Raw genomic sequence first — 13,454 nt, 5'->3', positions numbered from 1 at the left:
AGAGGCAGTCTTCTGACACAGAGGTTGGGTTAATCATGAGGTATCATCAGTGATCTTAACTTCCCAAAACTACAGAGGCAGTCTCTTAACTTTAAAAGCAAATGTTTTCCCAGCACTCTGCTAGAATGCCATACAACTCAGTGAAAAGCTCAATGCTCCAATCTTGAATTGTATATTCAGTTAAGAATATCTCTTGTCAATGAAGAGTTTGGAAAACTTATTTAAAGACATACTCACTGAAAAATATTACTATGTGATACACTTAGGTTATGAATTAGTGTGATACATACCCACCTGCAAACATATCCAAAGGAAGGAAGAGGGCCCTGTGAAAATGATCTCACCTGTCAGAGACACTGGAACATGGATCCATGATTGGCAAAATAGTGAGAACATTGGGTCTGTCTTATTTGTGTGTCTTTCTGAGTGTTCTCTCTCTCTCTCTCTCTCTCTCTCTCTCTCTTTCCCTCCCCCTCCCTCACTTCCCCCTCCTCCTCTCCTGCCCCCCTCTCTCCATGCATGTGAATAGCAATCTTGTATGAAATTTGAATTGTTCCAGGTCTCATTCTCTGCTGATTGAATTCTGAGTTTACTTCTTTTTTTCTTTCGGTTTTTCGAGACAGAGTTTCTCTGTGTAGCTTTGTGCCTTTCCTGGATCTCACTCTCTAGACCAGGCTGGTCTCGAACTCACAAAGAATCCGCCTGCCTCTGCCTCCTGAGTGTTGGGATTAAAGGCATGCACCACCACCGCCCAGCTCCTGGGTTTACTTCTACTGTGGCACCTGGCCCCAGCTGCCCTCATGTTTGCATACACAGCAGGGCTCTTCAGAGTAAGCACTTGCATTTGCTCACACTCCAGTTTCAGACTTCATCTTTTCCTCATGAGGCTTCATGTTTCTGGGCGGGGGGGGGGGGGGTCCATAATCAAACTGTGATAGATAATTTAATGATATTACATATAACAAGAAAAATAATAAAATTAGATTGCTATAAGTCAAAATTTCACAGGATCACCTATAATATAGCACTGCATGCAATTTTTTAAAAGTAAAAGTAATTTTTTTATTTAGAATATTTTTATATTTTTACATACCAACCACAGATTCCCCCCTCTCATCCCTCTTCCCGCTCCCCTCCCCCTCCCCCACCCAACCCACCTCCCATCCCCTTCTCCAAAAGGTTAAATCCTCCCATGGGGAGTCAGCAAAGCCTGGTACGTTCTGTTGAGGCAGGACCAAGCCCCTCCCCGATGCATCAAAGGTGAGCAATGCGTTAGACCACAGGTAACAGGCTCCAGAAAGCCAGCTCATGCATGCAATTTTTAAAAATAAAAATTTGGTAGATATTAGTGATCAAAGAATTGCTTTTTAAAATCTCAAATCACCATAACCCCACCAACCAAATACATTAACTACTAAATAATTATTGCTCATTCTTGACTTTTCCTACTAAAAAATGCTTAAAGGATAAGTAAGCTCTGAAATCACCTTGGAAAACACATAGTAGCGTTAAGTATAATTTATGCCAACATATACATTTTTTAAAAGAATTACACAAGAATTCTAAGTTCTTAGAAACAAGGAAACAATAAATGTCCAAGGCAACTGGAACACTGATTTGATCATTATACATTGCATCTGTACATTATTATGTTGTCCCATGCTGGTACGTGGTTATTGTGCCAGTTAAAAACAAAAGATTAAGACAAAACCTGAAGCATTTCCTGTGTATCTTCACAGAAACTTAACCAGCCGAAAGATCTGCCCTCCAAGAGCTAAAGAGTGTGAAGGTCATGGATATGACCCCAGATGCTTCTGAGCCAACATTTCCTTAGCTAGGACGAGGAAACATCAGAGGAAGCATTGCTCAGGATTACTTTCTTTCTTTCTTTCTTTCTTTCTTTCTTTCTTTCTTTCTTTCTTTTTCTTTCTTTCTTTCTTTCTTTCTTTCTTTTTCTTTCTTTCTTTCTTTCTCTTTCTTTCTTTCCTTCCTTCCTTCCTTCCTTCCTCCCTCCCTCCCTCCCTCCCCCCTCCCTCCCTCCCTCCCTCCCTCCCTCCCTCTCTCTCTCTCTCTCTCTCTCTCTCTCTCTCTCTCTCTCTCTCTTTGCCTTTACACAATGTAAAACTGAAACAAATATCACTGAAAATATCAGCATAGGAATGAGTGGGCTTCCACGAGAGAAACTTCCTAACTGACGGTTTTAGAGTTCATAAGGACTGACACATGTCACATGCTACGTGCAGCAAGTCTTCTTGGCTGAGAAACTCCGTGTTGTGTGATACGTGGAAGTGGAGAATAACGATGGAGTCAAGGGATACAACTGGAAATGCCTGTTAGAGCTGGATAGTGACTAAGGTCCCTGATAATTCTGGGTTTAATTTGTTTGTTTTTTCTTTGTTAATCTCATTGGTATACTTCTTATTCAGCTTATGTATCATTAAAGTGATGTATATTTTACTGAGTTATTTTGCATTTTAAAGATAATGATACTTCCATATCAGGGTCTCTCAGTTTCAACACAAAGCTGAACTTGAGAAAAGGAAAACAACCTTTCTAAGAAAAAGGTATTTTTGTTTTGTCTTAATTTCTTGGAGAGAAAAGTCTGTGTATACTGATCACTTTGACTATGGTAACATTTCTTATCCAGTCTGTGCAATTCAATATAGATTTCTCCATACCTTTCCCATACTGCAGTCTAAAAATATCCCTTAAAATATAAATGATATAGATATAAAGTTATGTTAGTTGTGACCCACTTCTCTTCTTGGCTGAGATTGGCAGTTTAAAATCACGATAGAGACAATATTCTCCCCTTGGATATCTTATTATCTAGGATTGCCATAACAAGACTGCTGTGGGATGGTCTGTATGTCAAATGTGTTGCTGATTGGTCAATAAATAAATCACTGATTGGCCCGTGGCCAGGCAGGAAGTATAGGTGGGACAAGGAGGAGAATAAATCGGGGAAGTGGAAGGCTGAGTCAGAGAGACACTGCCAGCCGCCATGATGAGAAACAGCATGTAAAGATGCCGGTAAGCCACGAGCCATGTGGCAAGGTATAGATTAATGGAAATGGATTAATTTAAGCTGTAAGAACAGTTAGCAAGAAGCCTGCCACAGCCATACAGTTTGTAACCAATATAAGTCTCTGTGTTTACTTGGTCGGGTCTGAGAGGCTGTGGGACTGGCTGGTGTCAGAGATTTGTCCTGACTGTGGGCCAGGCAGGAAAACTCCAGCTACACAAGACACCATAGACCTGTATTTTATCACACTCCAGAGGTTAGGGGTTGAAGGATCAGGGTGTCAGGTCAATTGGTTTCTTCTTCAGTCTGCTCTTGGCTTGTCAAAGATGGTGTTGTCCCTGTGTGTGTACCCATGTCCTACTTTCTCCTCACCAGGACATCAGTCAGGGTTGATTAGGACCTAGTCTCAATATATCATTCTAACCTTCCCCCATTAATGTCCCAAGCTGCAAATACAATCGCATTACAAAGTAAGGCCCTTAAGGCTTCAGCATATGACTTATGAGAGGTAGAATTCAATGCAGACTGTGATGACCCATAATGCTTGACTTAGGCTTCTGTTTATAGATAGGCTTTTGGAGTTCCTATGTAAAAAAGAACAGAAAAACTTACCACAGACTCTCCCAGGGCCAGGGAAATACTGTCTTGACAGTCCCAATAATGCTTCAAAAGGAAAGGTATAAAAACCTGTTGATATTTTTAATATTTTCAGGGTGGCTTGGAGAGGGATTCATTAATTTTTTTAAACTGTTCTTGGAGTCACCCATAATGTTCTCATTGGCAGTTTCTGTGTTTTAGTGCCCTATTTATAGATTAGTGCTTCTTTGCTCCGGACAGTTCTTTTCTCCCCACAACAATAAGGTAGCAGTAGTTTATTTTTTTGGTAACTGTCACAAAGTGTTGTTACATGGTGGAATCACATTATGATGTCATCTTCTTGAGAGAGGTTTTTTAAAGGTAGGATTTGGAGCCTTCTGCACTTATCAGATCCCTTCTCATAAATTTTCTCCAGTTTTGCAATTCTAGATCCAAACTGCAAGGCCCGTTTCAACAGAAGGGCCAAGGCTGTGAGACTAACTTCAATAGCTGCAAGGTATAAAATGTGCTTCTCTCCAGCTCCACACACAACACTCTCATGAAGGAAAGGGGATCTTGCTTCTTTTCCATGATCACCAATAACTCTGCCATCACGAGAAAGGTTTCCAGAAGAAATATGACCCTGTTTCATTGTTATCTCCTCGTTCACTCCTTCTAGACCAAGAGACTGAACTCGGACATGACAGGAGTAATGTGCCAGCTGCTCATCTGCACTGATCCTGGTGAGAATCACCTTTGCACAGCTCTTGTAAGACTTCCACATCCTGGGTCACTAACCAACCCAATCCTCTAGACGCAAAGCTGACAGCACAGCCAATGCCATCATCCAGAACTGTGTTCAAGGGCTGACCTAAGTGACATATTCAAACTCCTAGATTTTGTAGTTGTTCCAGAGAAACATGGATTTCAACAAAGTTGGGGAAGGCTTGACAGACTGTAGTTCCTTTAGTCTTGCTTTTCCTGTGACTTGATCTGACACCTGGACATCACCAGGACCCTGAGCCTCAGCAGCACCCTGAGAGGACTCTTCGGAAGGGATCTCATGACAGTTTGACTGTTTTCTTTCTACGTTAGGAATAGTTAGCCTGGTCTTTCATTTAGTCACAAAAGCCACATTCAGAAGATCAATTGGCTCATCTAAAGGAATATGCAGATCAGCAAGTCTGCTGGAGTCTGAGCCAGGTCATTAGCATATTCTTCAACAACATTCTCCTTAGAAACATATTTCCAAGGATGTAGTTTTAAAGTCACACATCTGGAAACAGCAGCAGGATTGAGGTTGATTTGGAAAATTCCAGATGCTGGAACTTCTTGTCACTGGTCTGTAAGCTCAGATATCTGTGCACCAACTGAAGAGAGGCAGGAACTCTTGCCCAGATTACTAAAATGCCAAAGCAAGCTACGACCAAGAAGTCCCTACTAAACCATAAGTAATGGCTAGAGGCTTGCCGTATAAAAGACCAAGGACCTTGGACTTTAGAGAAGAGTGACAAAATATCAGACTCATTCTTATGGGCAGAAAGGTTATTGAACATAACTTGTGTGTCACTGTCTTCTGCTTCAAAGTGTACTCCATTAATAACTTCTTCATTTCATAAGAACATGTCACTGCTTTCATGCTCCACAGGCTGGGCAGTCAAAACACCTCTCAAATGAAGCACATGACCAGAAAATAAACACTGATAGTTAACATTAGATTTTAACAACCACTGGGGCCCCGTTGTCTAAGATTGTACAGCAAATCCTCTTTTAACTCTTTACTGAAGTGTTCAACAAGAAAGCCTACAGAACAGCAAATGCCACACATAGTTTGGTGAACTCAGGGTGAATGGGTCTTGACTTTGGTTGTCTATGAGTTTCCTAATGCTTGATATTCTTTCCTTAGTTCATCCAGAAAATGCTGCTTTCAGAAATTTCTTATCTGCAAGAAAGAATATTTTGCTTTTCTGTTGCTACTTGTATAATTTCCAAGTCTAGAGTTTAGAAAGTTCATCCACAATAATTTTTTGTTCTTTAATCTTGCTGCTAAGGGCCTCGGTGTGTGCAGTCAATGTGTGAGTGGGCACCAGTGAGGTGTGGTCAGTCTTTTTTCGTTTGTTTGTTTTTTGAGGCAGGGTTTCTCTGTGTTATCTTGACTGTCCTGGAATGCACTTTGTAGATCAGGCTGGATTCAAACATAGAGATCCATTTGCCTCTGCTCTGCCTCGAGAGTGCTGGGATTAAAGGTGTGCACTACCACACTCAGTTTGTAGGTCATTTTGTTCCTCACTAATATTGGGGCAAATTTTTATGCTGATTTTGTGACTATAATCACAGTGGCTTCATGCTTGCCTTCTAGTTGAGTATTTGTACTAGAGTCTGCAAAACACTCCAAAGCTGTGATTACAGAATTTCAAGTGCAGATTGCAAACATATGTTCCATAGTTTATTTGTATCTCCCATATGTAAAAAGTAGCTTCCCCACTTAATTTTGACACTGATGTTCAACTTTCATGGAATCTGAAGATTTATCCTGAACCTGGTGATTGTCAAAGACACAGAGAACAATGACAAAAGTTGGAGGTGTCAGATGAAAATTTACACTCTTAAACAAATAGGTGGGGAAGAAGTTAGCAAAGAAATAGGTCTAGCTTTTTCACATGCTTGCCATAGGCTAGACCAATCACCTTTCTTCTTGTGTGAGGGAAGACTCCTTTTCTTTTTGCCCCCTAAACTGAGATTGACAGTGCCATCACTAACGTTCCCTTTTCTGGTGTAAGTAAACAAGACAGGGAGTAAAATTCTGTTCTAAAGTTACAGCTAAGACTGGAAGGAAGAATAAGAGATGGTGAATATCTTACATTTTGATAAAATTTGCCCTGGAGTCATTAAAAATTGGGATCGGACACTCTGCATGTATCTCTCATTCAGTTCCCCAGACACCTAAGGAAAGGTCTGTTGAAGACTGGGTGGATGTCAGAGTAGGAATTTCAGCAGCCAGTGCTGTGCTTGGGGTAGTTTGCTTGCTTCCCCTTTGGAAGCAAGGAGGATGAGCTGAAGGTTAGAGAGAAAGAATACATTGTGATTGGGGGTGCGTGCAAGAAAAGGAGTCTGGTCTCACATGCTAAGGAAGTGATTTGGATTGACTCACTTTTGTTGTTGCTGTTTGTTTGTTTTTGACAGATCAGGATAAACAGATATTGTAGTAGGAAGGGAGAGTGGAGGTAAACTTGCAACGATGTCTCAGGCTCTCATAGATCTAATGGTGAGAGCCTGGCTTAATTTAATTTCAATGACCATATGCATCGAAGAGGGTAGATGGCCAGATTATGCAGGGAAGGTTGGGTGCAGGGCTGAGAGAGGTTGAAAAAAATTATCTAGAATTAGATTGTTTCATTTTAGGGAAGTTTGCTGCAAGAAATCTACAGGTGTGTGTGTGTGTGTGTGTGTGTGTGTGTGTGTGTGTGTGTGTGTGTGTATGTGTGTAGTTTTTGAACTACTCACATGTAACACTTGAGAGAGTCTGGGTGTGGACAGGTTTCATACAGGAAAGAAAAATAAGACCACTGCCATCCCTGGACATACATACTTTATAGGCAATTTTATGAACTCATCCCGGTAAGCACAGCACATTTGAAATTTCCCCGTCCAAGTAAAGAGCACATGAAAAACTACAGGGGAAGAGGGTGAGAGGTGTGCTAAAAATAGTCTTTGTTATTTCCTTTCCTAGCCAGACCACCCTAACTCTATCTTCTCAATAGGAAAGGGAAGGTTTGGATGTGCCTATGATGTGTTCATTTTAAAATGAATTGAACTAAGTCTAATTTACTCAAAGTGTCTATGGGGATAGTAAACACTTAAACTGTAGTTAACAAATAGGAGATTTGTCAAAGAGTATTCAATCAGAAATGAGAAAGGAGTTAAAATAACTTCCTTTTTATACAGAATTAAGAATCAATCTACTGTTGCACAAACTCTCTCTGTGTTAGACTTGGAGTCAGCCCATCCTTCCCTCCTCAGCACTCTGTCCTGCAGACCTGTCTCACAGGAGAAGCAGAGGGGGTTGATGTGCCCTTTTGCATTTAGTCAGCTCAGGGCATGCCATTTCTACCCATATAAGCTGGGATTGATCTTACGGTATGCAGAGTCTACCTCACATCTTCACAGAAGCCCATCTTACCACATTACCTCCAGAAGAAATAATGAGGAGACTGCCTGGGGTATTTGATCTGAACACCATAGTGACGCTCTGCTATTTTCTGAATTTCACCTTGAGCTTTCTTCTGTCTTGGCAGTCACAGACATCTGTGCACACCTGTTTCTCTTCACTGGACTAGAGGTGTGTGATGTGAGTAATGTACTGAGATGAGAAAGATTTCATGATACTGTTTGCCAGTTTCCTCAGTCCTGATGTAACATTTGCCAAACAAGAAGCCAGACATTTATCCCAAGGAGCTAGATACTTCTGTACATTTTCCTGGCATTGGTTTCTGTGCCAGCAGCTCTGTATTCTCAGCTTTGCGGTATTTGTTATTGACAGAGTATAAGTCCATAACACGGATGCACTTCCCTTTTCCAACCATCTGCCAGAAGAATGCCATTTGTCCTCAAAGCAGAATTCTTCTACTCTTTCCCTGTTTCAGAGTCTCAAGAAGCTTTGCTTTGTGGCTTTGAGGTAACTTCTCAGTCAGCTCATAGTGGCTTCAGGTTGCCAGTCATTATTTTTGTAGCGTGATGTGCTTTAACATTTATCCTTGGACATTGACCCTCTTTATTTTTACAAATGTGATATAAATTTAAAAAAAAATTGGAATAGGAGTGCTTATTGCACAACTACCTTTTGTTTCTGTTCTTCTGTGCTTAATAATCACTTCGTCATTAAGGTTTCTTGTTAGGCAGTTTCCTGGTGGCATGCAATATGTCCTCCCAGCCAAAAAGCCATTAGTGTCGTAACCAGAACAGCTGTGATTTACCCACAAGAGACTCTCAGCATGATTGGGCCTATTGACATTCCCTCATAGAAGAAGTGGGAGAGGATGGTCATTAGGACCTCACTGAAGACTCTGGTCACTCCCTCCTGCACCTGCCACCCACCTATGTGTGACGTTGCTCCAGCTGCATGTGGTCCCCAGAGGAGCTAGTGTAATACAAGGATGGAATGTTAACTGATAGGGAATTCCATCTATGCAGCTGTGGGAAGTCATCATCCATAGTGGGAAAGAGACCTTTTAGTGCTGCACCTATTTTGGGGTCACTTGTACTCCTGTACGTAAGCCCCCCAAATCTCTTAACTGGTTGCCAAAAAGATGAGCTTATTGGACGATCTTTTACTGGTACCCTATTTAGAGTGAATATATAATTGAATAATATATAAAGTGAATTGTTCAGGAAAAGTATACTAAACATCTGGAAAAGACTGTGTGCTTTATTTTGAAGTAGTTCAAAAAGTTAAGCTGCTTCAAAAACTAAACACACACATTACAGTGCATCATATATTTAAAAAATTCCATTCATTTTACAAATTGGAAAAATTATTTTACATGAATTTCTGATGTTTACTTCTCTAATAAAAATATTGTAGAGCTCAGGGGCAGCTTGTTAAGATGCTTATGATGGTTTTTTTGTTTGCTAACTTGATTGGATTAAGAAATATATAGGAGATTAGTTAGTAAATGATGCCTCTGGGTATGTTTTCCAGAGCTAAGAAGGACAGACCTTCTTAGAGTGAGGGTGGTGCCATCCCGTAGGCTTGTGATAAAGAATCCTGATAACACAGGCCACCTGTCTCTCTGCTTTATGTTTGCCATGGTGTGATCTTGTCTGTTCTGTGTTGTTTTTAATAAAAATCTCAATTGTTAAATTTTTCAATAAAGACTTGGGAGCCAGATGCTGAGGTTAAAGCCTGCTAGTTCAGATGCTGAGGTTAAAGCCTGCTAGTTCAGAGAGGCAGAGAAAGCACCCAGCTGACCCTCCCCCTCAGCCAGCTTCCAGAAGCTCTCTCTCTCACCAAACTCTCCCAACTCAATGTCCCTCCTTTCTACTTCCTGTGTGTCTCGGATTACAGGTGTGTGTTATGGTTGAGCCACACCACAACTAGAAACAGTTTTTCCCCCAGTAAATAGCTCAATCTTGGAGTTCACAGTGTGATCAAATATCCTGCAACAGTTCTGCTCCACCCCACCCTTCCCATTGTGATGGTCTGAGACCTCTAAAGTCGTGAGTGTAAACAAATACTTTGCCCTTGCTTGGTCTTCAATCTTAGAGTCACCCTCCATATTTCTTATGAACTTAAAGTATTCTTACTTCTTTCTGACAAATTAGTTTTGCTGATTTGAGGTATAGCTTTTAACAAATAAACATGCATCATGCAGCTTTGCAAACTCATTTGCTTGAAACAGATTTATAGTAACATGGCATGATCCCTTCTTCCCCAGTCTCCACCTCACATTCTTTGTCTTTCCTATGTATGATGCCCCCTTTATTCTATTTTTTTTCTAATTTAAGTTTTTATTGATTCTTTGTGGATTTCACATCATGCATCTAGATCCCATTCATCTCCCATCCTCCCACATCTGCCCTTTTCTCCTGCAACCATCCCCCACAAAACAAAACAATATAAAATTTAAAAGAAAAAGAGAAAGAAAAAGAAAAGAAAAATATCAGCTTGGAAGCTGTAGTGTGACACAGTGAATCACACAATATACTCTTTAGTCCATACATCTTTACTTGTAAATGTTCATTGCAACGAGTCATTGGTCTGGTTGGAGGACTCTGGTTTTTGCTACACTATGAATACTGGGCCCTCACTGGGACTCCTCTTTAATATCCTGTTGTCATGGAGATCCTACAGCTTTGGATTTTCAGAACCAGCCCCTTCAAGTTCTCCAGCAGATCATAGATGTGGTGGATGTTGGGATAGGCCAACTCAAAGTCCTGATTCTGTGCCTGGATGGTTTCTGGGTTAGTTTGCTCACCAGTTCTCCCTTATCCTCACTACCAGGGTGAGCTCTTCAGCACTGCCCCAGCTAGCCAGCTTACCCTTTGCAGCAAGGGACAGGGCTGGTTCTCCTGATCTCATGCCCTTGGGGCCGGCTCATCCACACCTGCACCGCCAGGCCAGCTCTACTGTGTTGTCCAGGTGAGGTACAGGGGCCACTCTTCCAAGTGCTGCAGCTGGTTAGAGGCAGGGCCAGCTCTCCCACTTGCCAAAGGCATCAAGAGGAGTGGGGAGAGAGGGAGGGCTTCTCTACCTCTCCTGGGCTACCATACCATATGGCAGATAAGGGGTGGGGCTAGATCTCTCATGCTCACTCTTGGGGTCAGCTCACTTACTCACACCACAGTCAACAGGGTCAGCTCTGTTGTGCTGCCCAGGTGAGGTGCAAGGCTGGCTTTCCTGAGCGCTGCAGCTGGTAAGGGGCAGGGTCAGCTCTCTCTCCTGCCACAGGTGGCGAGGGGTGAGGAGGGGCATCTTTATGATGCATCGTTTAAATAGCATGGGTGATGCAGGCAGATCCATGCAGGAGGCAAAGAAAGTTGTCAAAGTTAAGTGATGGAGAGTGGGCTAGAGATATTGAGGCAGGTAAGTCATGTAGCAAAAATTATTTTGGAAGATGTTCCCATTAGCAGTTTGGAATATGAAATGACATGACTCTGAACTTAGAGACAACCCCATCTGAAAGAGGTCATAGCAAGCAGATCTCTGTGAGGTGAAGGGACATGGTATAAAGTGATGTAATTAGGAAGGCATGTTTATTTAAAGAAAATAAAGAGAACTGTTTAGTTTGGCAAGCCAACAACATGGATATGTGGCCTCCTGCTAACATGGGGGCCTCCCTCTGGTTCTGACTACCTCCATGTGGAATGTTTTTTCTCCCCAAGTTTCTCCTGATTCACCTTTTCACACTCTTAGACTTGAGAATCTTGAGGTTCCAACTGCACTCTATAGGGTGGTATGGTGGGGGAAAGCTGGAGGGTGCACCTCAGCGGCATGTTTACAATGTACCTTCTTGGGTATATATGTCACTGAAAAGTCCATAGTTTAAAATACTTCCTATTTTCTTCATACTACTCTTAATATTAGTAACACGTCATTCATTTCCACCATGTGTAAATCATGTTTACATTATTTCTTTTTTCTGATAAGTACTTTCTAATCATAAAGAAATAGTTCAGCTCACTAATAGGGCACAGCAGATAACATACAAGAAATGAACAGGGACAGGATGAACTGAGTAAAGAAATCAAAAGCAAAATGATGGATATTTACAAATCTGGCTTCTTGAAGTAAAAGAGTACTGGAGAAGACCACAATCTTCTCCTGTGATGGTGATCTAAATTATGAATTTTGCATTACTCTGGTGAGATAATCTTTATGGGAAAGAATTTTTGAAAGAGATTAATAAGGTAACTTTAATAGGATATGTGGAATTACTGAAAATTTACATATAATGTCATTTTTTTAAACAATTGTCAATAAACAAGTAATGATCCATGAAGATCATACAGGTCATTAAACAAAAGACTGTTATAATGTAATATAAATTTCCTTAGAAAATATATTCTACATAATATCTTTTATTAGTGGTAAGTATGATAATATAAACTATGAAAATATCCCTATAGCAAATACAAAAAATTTTCTATAACATATAGTATGATTTTACTTATCAAAAGTCACATGTGCAAATTCTACATACTTTTTCTACAACTCATAAATCAAGTGATAGAGAACTTCTTAGACAGAGAGAACTAGAAAAATCCTTCCCATACTTTAGAACAGCTGTCCAAATTCTGGGTTTGATTCCCTTGCAGTATGAGTCTTGCCACAGTAATATTAGCTGAGCCAGAATTTAGAACTTGACACCAGCAAATGCCGTGTCTTTCTTAAGTGCTTTACACAATTCTTGTGTTGAAGAACCTGTGTCCTAGATATCTCCACTCTAACACGAACAACAAACTAACATAGCAGAACAGGCCATGCACTGTTGAATAAGAACATCTTACAGATATTAATTGTTTCTGAAAATTATAATCATAACCCAGCCCATGGATGAAACTATGGTAGATGGCTGAAAAATTGTAGCCAATTAGTTTATTACAGGAATATTGAGTTGCCATGGTAACCTAAGCACTTGAGTTTCTCACTTGGAATTTTTAGAGTGACATCTATTTTGGTTTCAAAGGAAGGAAAGAGTTTTGGGGAATGGAGGTTGTTGACCATTTTAGCTCAGGGCCTCAAGCGTTAAGAGCACATTCTATGATTCTACAGCTGAACTGCTGCCTTAGGCCTATGCTGCCACTTTTTGCTTTTTATTCTTGAAAATTAGCATAAATCAATTTGTTTTTCACAAGCTTAAAATGGCAAAAAATAAAATACTGGGAGGCCTATGTGAGCAGAAATACAAATACATTCTAAAGTATGTGCAAGACCGACTTGTAGAAAAAGATGGGAATCTATAATCTTTCTGTGCTTACAGATGTTTTTTAAACTCACAAAATGCTTTACCCTGTGGTAAGAGGAATACAATGGACAGTGGCTGCAATGAATTATTTATGAATTGTTGAGTTGAACTTGCTCATTCTACTTGGAAGAAATGAAAAAGAAATTGATGCAATTCATCGAGGCCTCCTGCCTGTAGGAATACGTGGAACTGAACACAGAGGCTCAAGCAAGCAGAACATATGTCCTCTTGTGATTCATCTCCAGGCAGATGAAGGCTGTATTATGTTCCCGTCTCTCAGGTGTCCTCTGGATCCATAGCCTCCCTGCATTCATTTCTTTCCTCAAGATTTCGCTAATACTTCAAATTTATGATCTCACGGCTCAGGGTCCTGCTTTAAGCTTTCAGCT

The 13,454-nt window shown here is 40.7% G+C and overlaps 1 protein-coding gene and 1 pseudogene across 1 annotated transcript; both read right to left on the bottom strand.

The window, feature by feature from the left end:
- Positions 1-3,941: 3,941 nt before the first annotated feature.
- Positions 3,942-5,429, bottom strand: LOC128106692 (asparagine synthetase domain-containing protein 1-like). Its single transcript, XM_052732231.1, has 2 exons — positions 5,409-5,429; positions 3,942-4,355 (listed from the first exon to the last, which is right to left on the bottom strand). The coding sequence occupies exons 1-2, from the start codon at positions 5,427-5,429 to the stop codon at positions 3,942-3,944; spliced, it is 435 nt and encodes a 144-aa protein (XP_052588191.1).
- Positions 5,430-5,441: 12 nt separating this feature from the next.
- On the bottom strand, positions 5,442-5,724 carry LOC128106691 (ASNSD1 upstream open reading frame protein-like; annotated as a pseudogene).
- Positions 5,725-13,454: the final 7,730 nt, after the last annotated feature.

The sequence above is a fragment of the Peromyscus californicus genome, unplaced genomic scaffold, assembly GCF_007827085.1.
Source record: "Peromyscus californicus insignis strain IS unplaced genomic scaffold, ASM782708v3 Scaffold_9__1_contigs__length_137607984, whole genome shotgun sequence".
NCBI classification, from domain to species: domain Eukaryota; kingdom Metazoa; phylum Chordata; class Mammalia; order Rodentia; family Cricetidae; genus Peromyscus; species Peromyscus californicus.
Note: the sequence above shows the minus strand (reverse complement) of the source record. Positions and strands in the feature narration are given on the sequence as shown.